Here is a 20,647-nt window from a genome sequence, read left to right on the forward strand (position 1 = left end):
AGGCTGGGGAGAAACAGCCCGATTGGCTGGCGGGGGGCTGCAAGCGGAGCGGACACTAGTATGGGCCGCTGGCTGTGCGTGGCGAGCTATGGCAAAGTGACGGAAAACGGCGTGCACGACAGCAGAGCAGAGGGCTTCCATGGCCCAGTGCGACCGAGTGTGCGGCCCAGTGCCGTTTCCAAGGACCCGGTCTGGGGTCGCAAGGCAGCTGGAGGGCGGATGGGACGTGGTACGAGCGAGTTGCTTGCTTGCGGCCAGGTGGGCTGGCTGGCTGGCCATGGAGCGTGTGCGTGTGCGTGTGCGTGTGCGTGTGCGTGTGCGTGTGCGTGTGCGTGTGCGTGTGCGTGTGCGTGTGCGTGTGCGTGTGCCTGTGTCGAGACTACACTAGAGACGGGCGAGGGAGCTAGCTAGCCTAAAAGACCCAGAGATCACAGGGTTGCACGATCTTGCATTGTGGCACCGGGCGCCAGGTTCAGCCCGATGCAGCGCACCCGGGAAGACTGCAAGCGAGAGTAGCTGTACTCGAAGCGACTTTTTTTTTTCTCTGCATCGTGCTGGTGCCTTTGCGGGCAGAGGGCCCGACACCAGCGCCCCGCCCTGCACCCAGCCAGGGCCATGGCCGAGCATTTCCTTGCAACGTGGAAGTGAGGGCTGGTGGGATGCTGGCACTGGCACTGGAGCAGCACGCCATGCCGCGGCTCCATGGGGCGGGGTGCACGTCGCATCGAGGCGCCATGTCTAGAGTCGAGCCAGAAGCAATAGCGGGCGGAGCAGCCAGGGCTTTCGCTCTTTCTGTCGAGGGCGGGGCTCTGGTTTGTTTTGGGCAGTCCTTTTTTTATTTCTTGCCTTCCATGTCGCTCGCCTGGTGCTCGGGGATGCATGTGGCGGCGTGGGCGGCGGCGGCGGCGATGGTGGTGGGTGGTGGGTGGTGGTGGTGGGTGGGTGAGTGGGGGGATTATTTGGTTCTTGCAGTTGCTCGCAGCAGGAAGGCACCAGGTGTTTGCGGGCGGGGTGGAGAGGAAACGGGCCGGGGTCAGGGGCGCCCATGCATGGCGACGTTTTCGGCAATCGCGACTGGGCCGCGGGGCAGTCGATGCGGCTCAAGGGGGAAGGAGGGGTGTGGGCAGCGGCCAGGGTATGCCTGGCGGGCGTTGGTGGGTGGGCAGCCCGGGCTGGCAGGCTGGCAGAAGGAGCAGAGAAGAAGAAAAAAAGAAACAAAAGGCCGCGCTTCAGCAGCGCCGGGGCCAGGCAGGCTCAATGGAACGCGGCGTGCAGGGCGCATGGCGGCGATGGATGGGTGGATGGTGGATGGGTGGATGGGTGGATGGAGGATAGCTGGGCTGGGTGGGCGGTGACACACTGGCTGGGGCAGCGCTATGCTCGAAGCCATCTCGGAACATTCCCATCGCCCGTCCCCCTGCACCGGCCAACCTGCCCGCCGCGACGTCGACATGGCATCATGGCCGCCGCGGCTGCGGAACACGCAGCCCGCGTTACTACAACAAGCACACTGAGCAGATGCAGCGGCCAGCAGCCAGGGCGGCCGGCCCTTTTCGTGTCACCATGGACGCCCATCTCTGGCTGCATCGGTCCCACGCCCGTCCGCTTTGGATGCCCGCGCTCCAGCACAGCCAGACGGCGAGACGGCGGCCACGGCTGCGCGCTGCTGCTCGTGGTACATAGACTACCGCTGGGGGCTGGCCTGCCTCGTCGACCCAGTGGACTGATGGGCTCACCTCACCTGCGAGCCAAAAGTTTATTCGAGCCTTGACTCGACCGCTGGCCATGCTGCCAGGTATAAGACTGCCCATGATTCCGCCTCTGCGCCGATTCGCAGCAGCAGCAGCAGCAGCACAGCAGCAGCAACAAGCACAGCAATAGCAATATCAATTGCTCCACCACCACCACCACCACCACGGCCAAATCATCTACCAGCAACCGCTACTACACCACCCAAGCACGCCCTCGCCCTGGAGTCGTTCCTTCTCCAAGAGCCCCGGCCGCTGCTTCCCTCGTCCCCTCTGACGTTTGTTTTGCCAGCCACGATCCAGACTGCCCCTTCCCCAATTGCTCCCTAGCCCCCGTTATTCTGCCGCCCTTATTCACGTCAGTACTCGACCTCACCTGCTATATCTAGCCCGCGCCTGCCCTGGGACGCTGACTTGCACACAGCTCCTTCCCCTTCTGCTTCACCCTCTGCTTGTCCTCCCCCTCCACTACCCACACTCGCCCGCCATGGCCCGCCCCAGCTGCTCACATAGCTTCAAGTTGATCAAGTCAGACACCACCCTCGTCGTCTGGACATGCAACCTGTGTCACAGTGGGCCCTTCACCTCCATCTACCAGTGCGAGCAGTGCAAACTCAAGACGTGTCAACCCTGTGCGTCCAAGTCCTAAGTGAGCTCTTCCTTCCCTCTCCTCGTACACACCCCCCCAACACCCGCGCCCACGCCCATGACAGGTTGCATCATCACACGTGCGACCAACATGGGCCCAGCATCACCCCAAAGGAAAAAAAAAGGCTCTCGGTGCTGATGCTGACTCGTTGGGTTGCAGACGGATGCATAGATCGCCGGCTACGATCCAACCCACCCGAGATCCCGGGATCCAGATAGATGCACGCGACACAGCCAATACTTGCGCCTCGCGCTCTGCTTAGCGACACACACACACACACACACGCTATTCCCGGGCCACCCCTCCACCTGGTTTCGGGCCACTCCTTCTCTTCATACGCACACCACGTGGCTTTCTCTATCCTCTTAGCATGGCGTTCGGGCGGTCTTGTTCCATGACATCGTTTTACCTTTGGAAAAGAAAAGCAACTACGTTTCGACATTGGCCCATTTTCCTTCCTATTCGACCCCGGCTTTGGCCCAGAAAAGGGGTGCCCGCTTTTGGCCGTTTCAGACTCGACCAGGCTCGCCCGAAGTTGATGGCAAATGCCGTATTCCCATTTTCGCCCCGAATCCTACACGACCCCTCCACCTCTGTTTGGATCACATCACGGCCGACAAGAGCGCGCCTTGTCTCTGGTTTTTTTTCTTTTTTTTTCCTTTTGCGGTTCGTTTGGGTTTCAACAGTACACACACCGGTGCAAACCATCATGGCCTAATGCTTTTGCTCTTTTTCCTTTTCCCTCTACGCGTTATCCGGTACCACGACAGGGTCTTTCTCTCTCTCTTTCTCTTTGTTCTACTCAAATACCATCTTTGACTGATTATGCTATTTGTACATGTATACGCCTATGGGTGGGGAGCCTGTTTCACATACCCACGAGGTGGCACGACTTGGCAGCTGTAGTAGACAAAAATCAAACGCGGTGACTTGATTTGATCTCGATGACGCGCTTAGCGGTTGAAATGGGCGCCAGTGACAGCGGTACGAAGCTGGGACTAGGTCTTGCAAAAGTCTCAGGACCAGGGTGGGCAAGGCGGTACGGTGATGCTGGCCTCGACTGAGACCCACATGCCCGATGCTTTCGGCGACGTACCTGAGCTTCAAGATGCACCCTCCTCTCCCCAGGGTTTGGCGCACACGACAGCCCTCGAGCCAAGTCTGCCAGGCCAAAAGGGGCAGAAGCTGCGAGCCGCGCGTTCGTCTGGTATCGAGTAGGAGAAAAAAAACAAATCCAAGGGCGGACCCCTCCAGCCCCAACCAGCAATGCCAAATACCTATTTAATCCCTTCCCGCAGCTATGCTATCCACGCCATGCTAGTTGCTGTGCCTGTGACTGCAAAGGCACCATGTTGCTCCCAACATGACTAGCTCCATACACGCATCCTCGCTCAGCCTCACTTTCGCACGCAATGATCCCTCTACTTGAATCCATGTGGGTATCTTTGACTAATGATACTTTGACAAATTAGACAAGCTCCTACCACCTGTCGGTAGAGTAGTAGCAAAAGAGAGAGATGCGCATGGGCCGCGGACGACTTCGGCTCTGGTGGCGCTTGGTCCTCTTCTCTCCTCCTCCCCCACCTCACGCCAGCGCACGGTGCCCTTCAGCCTGAACCCCCCTGCCCTTGCCCAAAGCGGTATCCCGTTGCTTACTTCAGCAGCCTTTCGCTCCTCATGCTCCATGTGGCGCAGCATGCGCAATACTGAGACTTCTCTTACTTACACCTAGTCTGAGCGACATGCATGTTTTACTTTTTCCTCTTGTTTCTCTTTATCCTCACTGACCTGGTTTGAATTGCCTTTTTTGCTTGACTGTGCACCATGACACAGACATCCCAGGCCTCTCTAAATTAAAAACCTCGTGTTAACACACCTGCATGTAAGACATAAATGAGAGTCTGTCGCAGAGAAAAAAGAAAAACAATCTTTCAACCTCTGCCGCTAAGAGAATATACATACCGCGACAGAACCTTATGCCCAAAGACTCGCATCGTCTCACTGACAACAGATTAGTCATCCCACCCCCTCACACACCCAGCCAAACAGCATGCGTGCCCCGCCACACTAAAAGCAGCCCCTTTGAGGCGTTCAGCACATGGAGATATCTAAGCAACCGGCACCTGCCATCAACATTAGTACTCGCCAAGTCGCTCATGTCATCCTCCAATCAGAATACCACCCCTGCGATAATAGTACATGGCCCAAACAGGCAACCCCACTCCTAGTACACTTTAACACTATTCGTTCACATATCTCATGCATCATCCGACACTCCATGAAACCCTCGTATCTACACACAGAAACAATCTTTTTAGGCCTCCAATCAGGCGCCCGAGGCTGTACGCAGCGGAAACGCCAAGTCTTGTCCTGTATTGGCCCCCAAATCCTTGTGCTACGAGATACACTTATATCGTGACAGCCCCCTAAACAAACACCAACGTATCGCCTTTTGATTGTGTCCTTTGTCTACTTCACCATCGCATACAACACCACTCTACCCTCAGGGACTATACAGACGAGTCAGCGAGCCAAAGGAGAAAAAAGCAACCATGAGCTCCGACGGCGGAGACGAAGTCAAGTCTGGCCCGCCCCAGGCAGCCATGGACGGATTCTGGGAGAGCCTCATTACCAAGAAGCCCGCAAAAGTCACAAAAATCTTCCCTCCAAGCCTGTATGCAAATCTGCTTCCTCCACAGAACCCTGTTGGTGCTGCGACGGGGAAAAACGCGGCCGAATCATACAAGGCTGCAGCTGCCGAGTGCAGCGCTCGCGTCAAGCGCCTCGTCCGAGAATGCATCCGCACAAACGAGAAATTCACCGACCCAGACTTTGACATTACCAATCTGGCCAACAAGAATTGTCTCGAGGGCCTCAGATATTGGTACGAGGATAAGAAGGAAGAAACTACAGCATCCAACAAGCAGAGTGGCCCCAGATCCGTCCACCGGCTCGACTGGATATTCGAAAAGCCCGAGTTCGTCATCGATGGCTTCTCCAGCTCTGATCTCAAGCAGGGCGCCAGCGGCGATTGCTGGTTCATCGCCGCCGTGTCGACCATCTGCAGCAACCCGGACCTCATGGACAAGGTCTGTGTTGCCAGAGACGAGGAATGCGGTATCTATGGTTTTGTTTTCTATCGAGACGGCGAGTGGGTCTGGACTATTGTCGATGATAACCTCTACGTCACGTATAACGACTTTGATTCCGCGTGGGGCGACCAATATGATCCCACCAATGCCAGGGAGACAAAGTACAAAAAGAACTACCAGACGGGCTCCGACGCCCTGTATTTCGCCTCGTGTGCCGACGAGAATGAAACTTGGCTTCCGCTTTTGGAAAAGGCCTACGCAAAAGGCAGGCGCTGTCCTATATAATTTTTGAACAAACTGCATTGCTAACAACACAACAGTGCACGGTGACTACGCGGCCATTGTTGGTGGATGGAGCGGTGAGGCCGTCGAGGACTTGACAGGAGGCGTCACAACCAAAATTCTGACAGACCGCATCTTGAGAAAAGACCGGCTATGGGAAGAGCTCAAGCAAGTCGGCAAGAAGTTTCTTTTTTCAGCCTCATCGCCAGCAACGTACGGCGACGACTCTGTTGCGCGCAGGGGTCTCGCACTAGGCCATGCCTATTCCGTCTTGAAGGCGGTAGACGAACAAGATGAAAAGGGCAAAAAATACAGATTAGTACTGATACGCAACCCCTGGGGAAACAGAATCAATGCCGGGCTAGGCGAGTGGACAGGGCCATGGAGTGATGGATCCGCTGAATGGACCCCATACTGGCTCAACAAGCTGGATCACAAGTTTGGAGACGACGGTCTTTTCTGGATGTCTTATGACGACATGCTCAAGCGATTCAACTTGCTTGATCGTACCCGCCTCTTCGACGAGCAATGGAACATTGTCCAGCGCTGGACAAGCGTTTCAGTCGCCTGGGTCACCGGCTACCTCAACACAAAGTTCTCCGTCGACATCAAAAAGGGCGGGCCAACTGTCTTCGTGCTTTGCCAGGTGAGTCCCCATATCCTACTTTTTTCTTCTTCATCTACTCATCATAGCAGCTCGACGACCGCTACTTCAAAGGGCTAGACGGAAAATACGAGTTTGATCTTCATTTTGTGCTGCAAGAAAAGAATGCCGAAACAGGCGACCACATTGTGCGTGTTCGCGGGCCGTGGTTTGGAAATCGCAACGTCTCGGCTGAGGTCGACCTCGACGCCGGCGTGTACGAAGTGGTACCCAAGATCGTAGCCATACAGGACCCAGACGAGCCCGAAGTCCTCGACGTTGTCAAGAAGCTTGCGGAGCGCAACCCGCAGAAGCTGCGGCAGATAGGCCTCAACTACGACATTGCCAATGCAAAAGGCGTCGTTGCAGTGTCTGAGGAAGAGAAGAAGAAGAGGGAAAAAGAGAAGAAGGAAGCAGCGGAGAAAAAGGCAAAGGAGAAGGAGAAGCACGATAAAGAGAAGGCTGAGTTTGAGGAGTGGAAGAAGGTCGAAAAGGCAGAGTACGATGCGTGGAAAAAGCGAAAGGAGCTCGAGGCCAAGGAGCAGCTGCGAGCCAAGGAAGAAGCTGCAAAGGGGGCCAAAGAAGAAGCCAAGGACAGTGAGACTCAGACGACGAAGACGGAGCAAAGCGATGCTACCACCACCACAGAAGCACCAGCGGGAGGAGAAAAACATAAAGACTCCAAGCCTACTCCTACTCCTGCGACGAAAACAGACCAAACCGACGCTACTGCTGCTGTCACAGAAGCACCAGCAGAAGGAGAAAAACACAGAGACTCCAAGCCTGCTCCAGCTCCAGCTCCTGATGCAGGCTCTACAGACAGCACCGCCAAAGACACCGCCCAGGACACCGCCAAAGACACCGCAAAACAAGATACCACACAAGACAGCACCACCACAACCACTACGACGCAAGCCACCGATACCAACACCAACACCGCCACCGAAAACCCCACTTCCACTTCCACCACCACTGCAGACGCCTCCGCCTCCACCACCACCAGCGACACCACCCCCCCCAAGCAGCTCCCGTCACCAGCGACCCAGATCCCTCGCCCACCTCCTCGTCCGAAGACACGACCAAAAAAAGAAGCCAACGACACGACCAAAAAAGAAGAAGAAGAAGAAGAAGAAGAAGAAGAAGAAGAAGAAAACGAAGACCCCAAACCCTGGAACGCAGTTTGCATCCTGGGTCTCCGAGTCTACAGTCTCGACCCGGATATCAGCATCCAGCTTGTCAAGCCGCGGAGTGACGAGGAGGCGGCGATTCTTGACGTCGATGGCGGGACGACGCAGGCGGGTGCGACTATGTAATGTAATGTAATGTAATGTAATGTGATGCGAATGTACTGTGATGCGATGTGATGTTATGGAATGGAATGCTATTTAATGGGATGCATGTATGCACGTATGTATGTACATGTTATATTATGTCATGTAGGTGTATGCATGAATGTGGATGGTGCTGGAAAAGTACACCAACACCTACACCTACCTCAACACCTATACTTGCTTGAATGTACAGCTTAGCCAGCTGGCTGACTATCTACTTACTTAGTGTGCGTATGTGTGTGAGACCATGCAACGCATATCCATATCCATGTACACCTCCACCTCCACCTACACCCAGAGGCAAACAGCATACCAAACAAGCACAAAGGACCCCAGGCAGTACGGAAAATGTGTTTTATTTCTTCTTCCTTACATGTACTGACTATTTTTTTTTCCTTCTTTTACAAATGGGCTGGCCAAGGGACAAGGAAGTAGACGCTTCACTGAGTGTGTGTGTGTGTGTGTGTGTGTGTTTTTCAACTTTTCTTTTCTTTTTGCTTTTTTCTTGCACGCCTTTCTTTCGTTCTTTCTTTACTAAAGCGGAAGTTTATGCGTCATGACTCATGGCAAAAGGTGTACCTGGAGGAGGCTTGGTCGGGGGGTATCGACATGGGTGGGGCTGGATAAGGCGTGTCCAGGGCTGGCCATTAGTACATGATCGATAAAGTTTATCTCAATCATGATCCCATCTTGACTCGAGAGGAGGCTACATCACCATATCCACCAAAGTCACAATCCATGATAATAACACGCCATGATATTCATACCGCCACTGGTCCACATTTTCCCCATCATGTGCAGGCATTCTATTGCGTCATCTGCACAACACGCTCCATGTGCATAATCCATTTCCTTTTTCCCACCTTGCTCGTCAAAACTTGCACTCTCTTTACTCGGCTGCCTTGACACCCTGCAGGCTAATCGACGCCCGGATCTGCGCTCCGTTGCCAACGTTGAATCGATCCTGCAGCACCATGCCCTGTGCACTCACCACGTCTCTGAAATCCACCTGCGCACTGCCAAACTCTACATTCTTGTTTAGCAGTGACAGCTTGAAGGCGCCCGGGTTCGCCAGCATGTCCGCCGTCATGGGGATGCGGAACGCCTGGTCAAACGAAGGGTTGAAGATGTCGGTTCCAGGTGAGTACGTCTTTGCTGCCGTCTGGAACGTCTTGTCGCCCCAGGTAACCTTGACGCTGGGGTTGAGATCATCACGCTGGCCCTGGAGCTCGTGAACACCAGCGATGAGGATTGTAGCAAGGCCGCAGACTTGGCCTTGGCCTTGAGCGCTGGGGGCGGATAGCACTTGAGCATCGCTGACGAGATGGAAGTACTTTGCGTGGATCAGGAGCGTCCCTGCAGCCTCCTGGCCCTTTTGGGAAAGGCGCAGCTCCTGTGTGCCGCCATTGAGAAGAATTTGCTTGACAGTAGTCGAAGCAATTCCCATGTCGTCGTCACCCGCCATGTCCTCATCCTGGATATCTACAGAGATGTCCTGCTCAAAGTCCGTAACTAAAAAGTCGTGACTTTCGTTCCACTCCGGCTCGCGGTTGTTGTCTACGGTCGAAGTCTTCCACTCCTCTTCAGCGCCAACCTTGACCTTGACGTAGCAGTCTGGTACGTCTTCAAGCTTGACCTTGGCCATTAGCTTCTTCAGGCCGCTCTTCCTTTCACCCTTCTTGGGTGCATCGATTCCAGAAGCCTTGACGACGGTGACACGGATCACGCCGTTGTGCGGCTGGTAGGCCTTGAAGTAGTCGGTGTTGGGGTCCAGCTTAACAAGGAAGCGGTTGGGAAGTACAGCCATCGACTCAATGACGCCGAGGATGGTCTTGCGGATAGTGTTGTTGATGACAGAGAAGTCTGCAATATTTGCCGCATCCGTAAAGTCGAGCGACAGGCTTGGTGTGTTGAGGAAAGCAACCTGGACGGCTCCAATCTACCACGGGTTAGATTGTACCAGAGCATTTACCGACAGATGCAGAACTTACCAGAGGAATAACATTCGTCAATGGACACAGCAAGACGCTGATACGCCCCTTCATATGAACCCTCTCCACACCCTGCGAACCGCGTTAGCCCGACCCCTCCCCCAGCTTAGTCTGCACAAGACATACCACTTTCGGGACCATGCCGCCATCGAGCTCAAAGTCGCACAAGCCCTCCCAGTTCATATCCATATCGAGCTTGATGCCCCCGGCCGAAGTCTTGTGTACGTCGACATTGGAAAAACTAATTGGGACCTTGCCGAACTCAATCTTGACGAAGCGCAGCTTGGACAGCGGGCCGGGCAGCGTCGAAGCCAGTATGGGCTCGACCGTGTCCTTGATGATGTTTGAGCCAGCCACACAAATGTTGGGCCAGAGGTTCTTGATGATGTCATTGAGGAAGCCTGCACATGGTTAGCACGCGGTATGCTGTGAAGCTGTTGTGGCACGCATTGGGCAAAGGTGGGGACAGCTATCGACATGTGCATTGTATATCTTACCTGCTGGTTCAGAGCCGCCAGAGGCAGTCAATTGGTCGACGAGCGAGGCAGGAGTCTGGTGTGCCATGATGAGGTTTGATTTGTCCTGGCTAAACACAGGTATCGTGGCGCTTCGGCTCAGTAGCAGCTCAGCTCAATAATGCCCGGGGGGGTTCTCGTATGTAGGTATCAGGGAAAGCAGTAGTAGGTGGAGAGGTAACAGAGAGCTGAAGAAGGCGGAGAGCAGGCAGTCAGTGGAGCGCCAGTTTTGAGCGTCGTCGTATGCACCACCACGTGTCCGGCCCTGTTTGTTGACAGCTCCCCCCATGTTTGGGCCTGGCCATTCCCGTCTTGACGTCACGGCACCTGCAACACTAACATGCACATGTGCGGAACCCCGCTGTGGCAGGTGAGAGCCACACCAAGTGTTGAAGCCACAGGCCAAGTCACGTGTCGTACTCCAGCCACGGCCGAACACCACCAACTCGATTCCATGCTTCGACGCCATCCCCATATCCCTGTTTCGCATCATCCCAGCATCTCAAGCTGCAAAGCATCAAACTAGATGTATGTAGAGAATGTGCGCGCCACAAGAGAAAAACGCCACACCATTCTTTTCGGCATCCCTACCCACACCCACACCCACACCTCTGTCCCCCAGCCTCTCTAGCCTCACGATCGCCCCGGGCTATCGAAAAACAAAAACCCATGGGGGCAGGGGGCGTTGGAAACGCTAATCTGCTGCATGGAAAAAAAAACTAAAGGGAAAGATGAGTAATATTTAACCGCAGTCTATGTCCAGCATCCTCCTAGCCAGCCAGCCACTATGCCATTTAGCGACGTTGCATGCTAGATCACCTTGATGCACTAGCCAATATCTTATTTCTTTTGCGTTCTCTCCTTCTTTTCGTTATGTTCTTTTCTTTTCTTCGTTCTCTCGTTCTCTCACTTTGTTTCTGATATCATCTCGTTCCTTCTTGCATCCTTCAAACCCCATTGCTTTCTTTCTTTCATTCTTTCATTCTCTTTCCCCACCTGCTCCTATCCCTGTATCGATGCCGATCAAGAGAGCCATAAAAAAAGTAATTCGTCCACCATAGTCTTGTTCACGTTCACGTTCACGTTCCATGTTCATGCTCAGACCAGCGTTCAAGGGGCACACGTTGAAATGCTCTTTACTAGTTCTTGCTCTAGGAAACAAAACAAAACAAATAAGCACAACTACAAGGATGCAGAAAGTTCGAGCTAGGATTTATTCCCTGTATCGATCCTTCTTTCTTTCTTTTTTCTTTTTCTTCGAATTTCCCGTCTGAGAGAGAGAGAGAGAGAGAGAGAGAGGGAGAGGGAGACAACTGTGGTCCCCTGTCTCGTAGTCGAAACGTGTACGCTCACTAGATGTCGACTAGATTGATGCAAACAGCAAGGCGTGTTGGATATATGCAAATGGCATGTCAAGCAAGCGTAGCGTGCAACTCTAGTGCCCCTTTTAATCCGCACAAACAAAAGGGGTAGATGCATGCTATCCTATGCTATAGGTGTACTGTGCCCATGCTATCTAGCTAGAGATTGCAAAGGGGACGCTAATATCGTCGCTACTCACGGACCCGATACTTATCAGTTATTTGATCTTGCTTTTTTCGAAGGAGCGCACGCATGGTACGCGAACTAGAATATCAGCAAGCAGGTCCCAGGCTTACGCCTATATATGTACCTATGCCAAAGATGGAATTTATACATGCACATATGCGTGAGAGATCCACCTATGTGTGTGATTAGTGATGAAGATCTAGTGTAAAAAAAGGGAAAAAAAGAAAGCTAGTTGGCAGGACAACTGGAACACGAGAGACAGTGATACAATCGTGTATTAGTCAGTTACTTCAGCAGCAATTCCCAGGACGCCGTATATGTATGTACGTATGAATCAATATGTACTCAGTAAAATTATGTACATCCATGCTCCCCCCATATCCCTTATATTTAATTATTCGGAGGCAGCGGCTTCCCATTCGGTTTTACACCATCACACGGGCTCTCAAGTTTGCTCTGGCTAATCTTCTGTATAGCCTGTCCACCATGAGCAATCAGCAGCGCCTCACCTTCCGGCTCATACGCGTCCCAGCCCATGTCTGGCAGCCCGTTCACGGGATCCTTGGCAAAGGCCAGGTAGAAGTCTTGCATGCGCTCGCTGGTTTCGCGTTCCAGCTGCGTGCCGTTGCCGCGCGCAATGCCGTATGTGCCAAAGTACATGGGCAGGTCGGAAGAGTGGCACGCGCCTTCCCAGGGCCGCGGGGCAATGTTGCTAAAGTTTCCAGAGTACAGGTAGCGGAATGTAGTGGCGTTTGCTTTGTAGCGGCTGGATGTCGTTTGGACGGCAGGGCAAAGGAACAAGTCAGCCGTAAAACGGTCTGCGGCGGTTCGGTTCGGTGCCTGTGTTGTGCTGAATGGAACAAACGCGCTGCCTTCATTGTCAGTCGTACCGATAATGGCGGGCTTGCGAGAAAAGTTTCCGGCCAGAGTACGCTCCGTGGGGTTGGAGAAGAAGGTGCGGTTATCCACCACTTGGACGAAACTGAGACTGGGAGCTTTGCCGCTGTCCGAGTACTGCTTGAGGAACTTTTCAATGTCGACCGAGGACACACCCCGGAGACACTCAATCTCGGATTCGCCAGTGGTGGTGTTGCATCCAAAGTGCTTGGCGACAAAGGTAAAGTTCGTGTGCTGCACGTCGTTGCTCTGCAGTCTGAGCAGAGAATTGCCAGAATTCATAATGTATCCAGAAGCAATGGGGTCCTCGGGGTAGGCGAAATTGTAGTTGTCGACGGAAATAGCACCTGCAGATTGGCCCCAGAGCGTGATACGGCTTGGGTCACCGCCAAAGTTGCGAATGTTGTCTCGAATCCATTCGACAGCCAGGCGCTGGTCCAGCAAGCCCAGATTCTGCTCGCCGCTTTTCAGGGCGCGGGCATTGGGAAAGCCAAAAATGTTCACTCGGTAGCTGGAGACAAAGTCAGTGCCTGGTGCTTCTTAGGCATCTGCCCAACTTACGTGATTCCAACCACGATATGCTCGCCACTCCTCTCAACCCATCTAGCCGGGACCTGATACGGAACAGTAGGACCGCCCGTAGCAAAGCCTCCACCGTAAATCCACACGAGCACAGGCAACAAATCTTTTTTCGACTGCTCACCCCGACACTTGTCAAGCGGCGCCCAAACATTGAGGTTCAGACACTCCTCGGACTGAAAGTCGCGCGGCGTAATAATAAACTCGGGCGCATCCGTCAGCCAGACGTTGGACCTGTTGCCCTCATACTGAGGACAAGACGGCCCCAGCGTCTTCGCCTGAATGGTTGCTTTCACTCTTTTTCTTTGGAGCAGGTGGCAGCCATCTCCTAGGGCCGACTGGCTGCTCCGCAAACGGGATGCCGAGGTACTGCGCAACATTCGGTGTGATGTCATCGGTAAAACCTTGAACCCGGCCCGAAGACGTATCAATGGCCGCGGGGCTCCTCGCAATAGCTGCGCCGAGGTGGAAGTGAGCGAGCCCCAGAAGAATTGCCTTCGCGAAAGCCATTGGTGGAGGAAGAAGGAGGGAGAAGGGGGAAGGAGGAGGAGGGAATGCTCAAGGAAAGAAGAGGGGGGGCGTTGTTCTCCAGATCTTCCCCAGAATTTCCCCATCACCAGCTTTTATACCAGCTCATGGGGCACTAGTCCGGATCAATATGGCTAGGATATTTACCCCAATGCTAATGTCCAGTGGCCCATGTTCCCACGCGCAGCCTAGGTACCGGACAAAAAGAGTAAAGTCTAAAGAAGAGCTACATGGCTCGGTCGCATCTCCTGACTCCGTTCTGCTTCTAGTAAAAGAAGCAGTGTGTGTGTGTGCAGATCGACAAAATAGGCACTTAGCCCCGGAGGGATCTTCAAATGTAACCATGGTTTTGTAACGAATCGTGCGCGCGGTTCCTCGCTCAGGAGAGACTGTGATTTCCGGCACCTCGTCACGGCCCTGTCAGTAAGTAGGTGACATGAAAGCGACTAACGTTTTTCGTGGTCTGCTGAGCCACAGATTGCCAGATACGGCACATGTCGCTCCGTCGATTTTCTGGTTAGCTGGGAGCTTTCCAGAAGTAGGTGGGAGGGGCAAGGGCCGTGAGGGGAAACAAACCGTGTCTGTACAATGTAAGTATGTCCATGTAGGGGGAAACCCAACTTCATATTCTCACCATTGGCTGGATATAACGCGCGTCAGAGGCAAGTCTTCCAACCCGCTTTAGCAAAGCTGCAAGCGAAGCCAAAAATAAGAAAAAGAACAATTGACATGATGGCGGAGGCACGAGCGCAAAGCCGCCATTGGGTACCCCGTAAAAGGATAAAGCGGGAAGAATGCGACTTAGCAGTGTGACATTTTATCCAGTTGGTTACCCCTCCCCTGGCTAGTCACACCCAGGTACAGGTACAAAAAAAATGCGGCACCGCAAGGACCTCTCCTGTAAGTTAGAGTTTGGGTCCCCCTGGAAATGCACAGTGACAGTATAAGACGTCCCGAAAAGGTAATGTGTGGGGTGAAATCGTTTTCCTTCTAGACGTTTGCCTTTTTTTTTTTTTTGCCTTCTCTTACATCTCGATTTCCCACATGTCGTATATACTTTGGACAAGAGAGTACGATGGCGAAATCTCCCACCCCCCGCCTCCCAATGCAACCTCGGGAACAGAAAAACCAACGATCCGGGGCTATCGCCGGACCCCGCTGTCTATTGCCCCACACTTTCTCCATATGCATCGGCATGTGCACCGAGCGAGCAAAATCCGCATAAAGCAACATGGCAGAATGAATGACGGCCAGCACAATTCAACATTCCGATTTCCTTTGCTGCCGTCTCGTTGGGAGCAGGCCGACTCGGTTGACTTGAACGAAGAATAATCACAACAAGAGCTGTAATACAGCGTCAAAAAAAAGAAGAAGAAGAAGAAGAAGAAGACGTAAGAGAAGACGAAAGAAGAAGGACAATAGAGAGAACGGAAAAAAACATACCACGCAATATGAAAGTCCTCATCACCGGCGCAGGCGGCTTCGTCGGCCAAATCCTCGCCCAACACCTGATTTCCAGCAACACGGCCACCCGCCTAGTTCTCGTAGACCTGCACTCGCCGCCCAACCCCACGACGGCCACCTCGCCGGACACTGTACGCTGCGTAGCCGCCGACCTAACCTCGTCCGCAACCTGCTCGTCGCTGATCGACGACGAAGCGCCCGACGCCGTGTACATCCTGCACGGCATCATGTCTAGCGGGAGCGAAGCAAACCTCGAGTTAGGTCTTGCCGTCAACTTCGAGTCGGTACGGCAGCTACTAGACACGATACGGCGGACGGGGCGTAGCAGCACAAAAGTCGTTTTTACATCTTCGTGCGCGGTATTCGGGCGCGCGGCCGTGACGCAGGTCGCAACCGAGACGGATGTGGTGCCCATGCCGGAATCCAGCTACGGGACGCAGAAACTCATGATTGAGTTTCTGGTGAATGATTACTCGCGGCGCGGGCTGCTGGATGGCCGCAGTGTAAGGCTGCCGACGGTGTTTGTGAGGGCGGGCGCGCCGACGGCGGCTGCGTCGTCGTTTGTGTCGGGTATTGTGCGCGAGCCGATTCATGGGTTTGAGGCCGAGTTGCCTGTGGATCCCCAGATAGGCATTTGGCTGACGTCGCCGCGCACGCTGGCCGAGAACCTTGTGCATGCGGTAAAGGTGCCGGCGGAGAAGTTTGGTCACTTTAGACAGGTGTTGTTGCCCGGGTATACGGCGACGAGCGGTGAGATACTGGATGCGTTGGAGAAGGTTGCGGGAAAGGAGGCGAGGGCGCTGGTCAAGGAGAAGAGGGATGAGACTACGCAGAGGATCGTGTTGAGTTGGCCGGCCAAATACGATACCACTCGGGCAAAGGAGCTGGGCTTTAGCGAAGACGTGGGATTGGAGCAGACGATTAAGGATTTTATTCAAGGGGAGAAGTTGAGTGGAAGGCTACAATAGCGTTTTTGCACATGATGAGCATAGATGATGGTTGGCTTGGCGAGACATGACATAGACGTTTTTGGGATACAGCATACAGGGCATGGTCAGGAATCGTGGATACCCAATTAGATGTAAGCAACGAGGTGTGAACGCAGCATCATGAAGTGTATGTAATACATATTACTGGCCTTTAGACAATGTTAAAAGTTGTACTGTTCGATTCGTCGTTGAGATGATATAGGAGCAAGAATCTAGTTCTTCTCTACATGGGCCGTTTCAGCCTTGTCCTCAGCTTTGTCCTCAGCTTTGTCCTCAGTCTTCTCAACCGTCTCAACCGTCTTGACCTTGTCCTCGACCTTGTCCTCGACCTTATCCTCAGCCTTGTCAATCTTCTCCTCACTCTTCTCCTCAACTTTATCCTCCTCAATATTCTCCTCAGCCTTTCCCTCAATCTTCACAGCCTTGTCCTCGCCCTTCTCGGCCTTATCCTCATATTGCTCGATCTTCTCGATCTTCTCATCCTTGTCCTCAACTTTCTCAGGGACCTTCTCCTTCTCCTTCTCCTTCTCCTTCTCCTTCTCCGCCTCCATCTTATCCGCCTCGGCCTTGTCTTCCTCAGCATCAAAAAACAAACTCCGCCTCTTGACATCCCGGGGCGGAGAAGATGGACTGTTCACACCAATCATCGCAACCTTTTCTTTTTCAAAGTCTTCGGCTCGTTTTATGTCATCCGCGGCGGGTGATGATACAGGCGTCTTGTTACCCCATGTCTTTCTCTTCTCGCTTGCCCAGGCTCCCCAACTAGACAAATAGGCACCCGCTCTTGCTTGAGCGTTGGACAGATCCGGAGCCTGGGGTGCTTTCCCTGCAATTTATCAGTTGGCATTGGTTACTTCCAGCGCCAGACTTACACTTCTTCGCATCGTCCACTGGCCGCCCCTCCTTTTCGGCCTGAATCTTTGCCTCCTCAGCCTTTTGCCTCTGTGCTTCGCGCATGGCCTCCATTTCCGCCCAAAGCCGGTTGTATGCAGACGAAAATTTCTGCTGGCCTACAGCAAGCTGTTTTCCAAGAATCTCTCTGCTCTTCTCAAGCCGTTCGTCGAGGTGCATTTCTGCTACTTGCCTAGTCGCCACGCGAGAATCAGCACACATACTGCCAGAGACACGGCTTGGAATGTGGGGTTGTTGCAAAGACTAAGAAACAGGACTTAGTTGGGGTTGCAAGACGACGAAGAAAAGACGTACTGTGCTAGTCGGCGCTGAACGTCTTCCATGCTAAGACCACCCGAGCAGGGGTGCTTGGGATCTACAATGTCGAAGAGATGAGAGTCTGTAAACTTGTTCCAGATGCGAAAGTTCTCCGTCTGCATCCAGGCATGCACCCATTCGTTTGAGAATTCGCTCGACGGATCGCCTTCTACCTCGGTAATCAAGTGCTCCTTGTGCGCATTCTTCTCCATGTAGATTTTGTACTTGACGGAGCTCAGCATAGCCAGTAGATATTCCTCAAACTGCATGCGGATAAACTCTTCACTGCCAGCATAGCCATGATCCTTGGGCCGCCCCGGGTCCGAGTCATCCCACGTGTCGTGGACCGTCTGGGTTAAAAAGTCTATCCATCGGCGGTCGGGTGTCGACAGGACGGATGCGTGGCGAAGCGCTGCGGATGTAATGTTTACCGTGTGATCATCGAGGTTGATGAGTATGTCACTGTAGCGGTCTTTTTGCTGCAACAGCAGTGAATTGGTGGATCCAACAATATACGAATTTGTATCCTGGTCGGCCAGAATATCGAGCTGCTGCAGTGGGGTATACGGTCCGAATAGCGAGCCTGTGCCAAACAGTTGCAGCGGGAGACCCATGTACGCGAGCACTGCTCTCCATTAACATGATGCATCTTCGCATGGTTTCAGGCACTGACATGAAGCGCGCTCTGACGTTTTCAGCGACGTGGGCATGACACATTTCTCCTCGCACGAATTGAATTTGGGATCAGCAGCATCTTGCAGGTGGCGAATTAGGCCGGGTATCAGAGAAATCAGAGCAAACTGCATCATGCACAACCGTTCGCAATGGGAGCCGAAGAAAAGGACCTGTTTGGCGGTAGGTTAGCTCCATGTGCCGTCTCTGCTGGATGCTGGAGCATTGCGTACCTTGGGCTGCAGCAACGCGCACTTGAAGAGAACCAGCGTCTGCCATTTGAACTCGTGGATGAACTCGCGTAGAGAAATTCCAAAATAGTGGTCCTGCTGGCCCTCCTGGTTCTTAAGCAGCTGGGGTAGGCTTTCCGTAAACCGCTCCAAAATCTCAATGTCCGTAAAGTCCCTATTCCCCCTGTCAGCCGCATGATGACCTCCTCCTCCCCCTGATGGCATTTGTACCTCTGGGCAAACCACAACTGTGTGACGACACCGAGCTGTGCCTTGATGGCGCCAAAATGCTGTGGGCTATCACTGATTACCACTACCGCCTTTTGCACCGTACTCCTTGTAACCTCGGGCGGCCGGTCGATGAGCTTGGTAGCATCGAGTTGTCGCGTACACGAGATACCGAACAGGGAGGTTGCGGGCTGGGTCGGTGTTTGCGCGCGGCGGAGCGTAAAGTACGAGTAGTCTTCGGTGGAGGCATGAGCGCCATCACTCAGCGCCATGAAGGGCAAGAGAGACCAGTCATTTTCTACCGCCGGGTCGGCTCCCTGTTCTGTGCCGAGCCAGAGTTCGATTTCGGGGCCCCTAACAGCCGTGTCAGTGACCGCCATGCTACTCCAGATGCTCTCCTTATATGCGCCCTCCCCCTCCCCCTCGCCCTATGCCGGCTCCATGCCATCACATGCAGGCGAAGCAGCTTACCGCGCATGATGAAAGTCGACTACGCAGACCAGTGGATTCAGCGTCGCCATTTCTGTGCGTTTTGCCGCGATGTCGCACGGCGGTCAGGATCCTGAAATTGAAGAAGGCAAGGCCATAGGGGCCGGGCTCATGTCCGGGGCATAGTTGGGGGACGCGGTGTGAGCGGTAACAAACGACACCAGTCCCTCCCACCGGCCTTATGGGGCTAGACCGCTTTGGGTAGCAAGCCTCGGCGGTTTCCACAGCCTACACGTGTGCATGAGCAAACCTGGCGTGGAAAGGCGATCCTTGCTTCATTTCTATCTAAATAAATATTGGCAAATACAACCAAACGCATCACACAAATAAGAAAAAAAAAGGCCATCGCTGGCGACAACATGATGTCGTATTCCTACCTAGGCTGGGCCGTACCCCCCAATCTTGTCGTGAACAAACCTTTCGTGTACCAGCATGATAATCCAAATGACAAAAAACATACCCATGTCCATCTACGCGTGCATCGTCGTGTCACATAGGTCCACTGGGCGAAACCTTGGGAATCATTTGGGAAAAGCCAAATCCGCCTGCTCCACGCACATGTTGCATCGAACTCTGATAAACTACATGACTCGGGGCCTCTGGGAAGGGAAAGTATTATGGCTCAATTCTCAGCGAACGTTGCCAGGGCTAGCTGCCGTTGCTCTCTGGAGCATCCTGTGCGGCTGCATCGACATTGTGGTAGTCTAGGATTTCAGAGTACCTGTGTGTGTGGGGTTAGCCGTGTGTGCTTGGTATCCTTGCGGGGTTGCAAGCCTACATCATGATCTTCCACGTGTCGACGGGCAAGTCTGCGTCGTTGAACGACCAGTCGAACTTCTCCTCGGCAATGGGCTCGTCGGTGGGGTCGTGGTATGGGGCGAGGTATGGGTGAGCAAGAGCCTGCTCTGCTCGTACGCGCTTCCTCGGGTCAAAGACCAGCATGTTTTCTAGCAGATCGACGGCTGCACAGTGTTAGTTTAGCACACTAGCGATCAGTCTCACACACTCACCCTCGGGCTCGGCATTCTTGAACTTGTTGGCCAGCGGTTGCCTCTCGCGCTTGGGAAGAGATTGGACGAATCGCAGTGTCTAGACAAAGTCAGCCAAGTTTCGTCATGGGTGTGTCGGGCGCATCAACATTTTCACTGCAAATTGTCTGAATGACATCATCTGGAGGAGTGCCCAAAAGCTCCGTAATGATGGAGAATTGGTTGACATGGTCCTTTCCAGGGAAAAGAGGCTTGCCCTCGAGCATCTCGGCAAAGATGCACCCCGCGCTCCAGATGTCCACCTCGACGTCGTACTTTTGCCACGTGAGCATGATTTCGGGTGCTCGGTAGTATCGCGTAGAGACGTAGCCCGTCATCTGGGGGTCTTGTATACGTGCGAGACCGAAGTCGCAGATCTTGAGATCGCAGTTCTCGTTGACGAGGATGTTGCTGGGCTTGAGATCGCGGTGCACCACACCAGCCGAGTGGACGTATTTCAGCCCACGCTTCTCGAGTCAGCCAGCATTCTTGCGCATTTTTGTCACTTGTTCACAGGGGGGGGGGGGGGGGGGGT

At 53.7% G+C, this 20,647-nt stretch overlaps 7 protein-coding genes across 7 annotated transcripts in view; 3 read left to right on the forward strand and 4 right to left on the reverse strand.

Annotated features, from left to right (window-relative positions):
* Positions 1–2,235: 2,235 nt before the first annotated feature.
* On the forward strand, positions 2,236–2,397 carry SETTUDRAFT_110233 (uncharacterized protein; the record flags this gene model as incomplete). Its single annotated transcript, XM_008027955.1, has 1 exon — positions 2,236–2,397. One exon carries the CDS (start codon positions 2,236–2,238, stop codon positions 2,395–2,397), a length of 162 nt encoding a protein of 53 aa, XP_008026146.1.
* Positions 2,398–4,940: 2,543 nt separating this feature from the next.
* On the forward strand, positions 4,941–7,727 carry SETTUDRAFT_151136 (uncharacterized protein; the record flags this gene model as incomplete). The annotated part of the gene is made up of 4 exons (XM_008027956.1): positions 4,941–5,763; positions 5,810–6,417; positions 6,465–7,479; positions 7,546–7,727. The coding sequence occupies exons 1-4, from the start codon at positions 4,950–4,952 to the stop codon at positions 7,725–7,727; spliced, it is 2,619 nt and encodes an 872-aa protein (XP_008026147.1). The 5' UTR covers positions 4,941–4,949.
* A 777-nt stretch (positions 7,728–8,504) lies between these two features.
* Positions 8,505–10,378, reverse strand: SETTUDRAFT_169261 (uncharacterized protein). The gene is made up of 4 exons (XM_008027957.1): positions 10,234–10,378; positions 9,863–10,137; positions 9,737–9,808; positions 8,505–9,684 (listed from the first exon to the last, which is right to left on the reverse strand). Exons 1-4 carry the CDS (start codon positions 10,298–10,300, stop codon positions 8,635–8,637), a joined length of 1,464 nt encoding a protein of 487 aa, XP_008026148.1. The 5' UTR covers positions 10,301–10,378; the 3' UTR covers positions 8,505–8,634.
* Positions 10,379–12,189: 1,811 nt separating this feature from the next.
* SETTUDRAFT_39633 (uncharacterized protein) lies at positions 12,190–13,785 on the reverse strand (the record flags this gene model as incomplete). The annotated part of the gene is made up of 3 exons (XM_008027911.1): positions 12,190–13,207; positions 13,258–13,509; positions 13,532–13,785. 3 exons carry the CDS (start codon positions 13,783–13,785, stop codon positions 12,190–12,192), a joined length of 1,524 nt encoding a protein of 507 aa, XP_008026102.1.
* Positions 13,786–15,254: 1,469 nt separating this feature from the next.
* On the forward strand, positions 15,255–16,235 carry SETTUDRAFT_110303 (uncharacterized protein; the record flags this gene model as incomplete). Its single annotated transcript, XM_008027958.1, has 1 exon — positions 15,255–16,235. One exon carries the CDS (start codon positions 15,255–15,257, stop codon positions 16,233–16,235), a length of 981 nt encoding a protein of 326 aa, XP_008026149.1.
* Positions 16,236–16,434: 199 nt separating this feature from the next.
* SETTUDRAFT_169262 (uncharacterized protein) lies at positions 16,435–19,178 on the reverse strand. Its single transcript, XM_008027959.1, has 7 exons — positions 19,067–19,178; positions 18,599–18,949; positions 18,371–18,542; positions 18,139–18,310; positions 17,463–18,090; positions 17,129–17,340; positions 16,435–17,082 (listed from the first exon to the last, which is right to left on the reverse strand). The coding sequence occupies exons 1-7, from the start codon at positions 19,114–19,116 to the stop codon at positions 16,469–16,471; spliced, it is 2,199 nt and encodes a 732-aa protein (XP_008026150.1). The 5' UTR covers positions 19,117–19,178; the 3' UTR covers positions 16,435–16,468.
* A 174-nt stretch (positions 19,179–19,352) lies between these two features.
* Positions 19,353–20,647, reverse strand: part of SETTUDRAFT_47519 (uncharacterized protein) — a 3,373-nt gene continuing 2,078 nt past the window's right edge. Inside the window, exons 6-9 of the mRNA XM_008027934.1 lie at positions 20,223–20,579; positions 20,095–20,173; positions 19,863–20,046; positions 19,353–19,805 (exon numbers count right to left, since the gene is read on the reverse strand). Coding sequence (XP_008026125.1) covers positions 19,733–19,805; positions 19,863–20,046; positions 20,095–20,173; positions 20,223–20,579 — 693 coding nt within the window. The 3' untranslated portion in view covers positions 19,353–19,732. The remainder of the gene's footprint in view (positions 19,806–19,862; positions 20,047–20,094; positions 20,174–20,222; positions 20,580–20,647) is intronic.

Source organism: Exserohilum turcica, assembly GCF_000359705.1.
Source record: "Exserohilum turcica Et28A unplaced genomic scaffold SETTUscaffold_21, whole genome shotgun sequence".
NCBI lineage: Eukaryota > Fungi > Ascomycota > Dothideomycetes > Pleosporales > Pleosporaceae > Exserohilum > Exserohilum turcicum.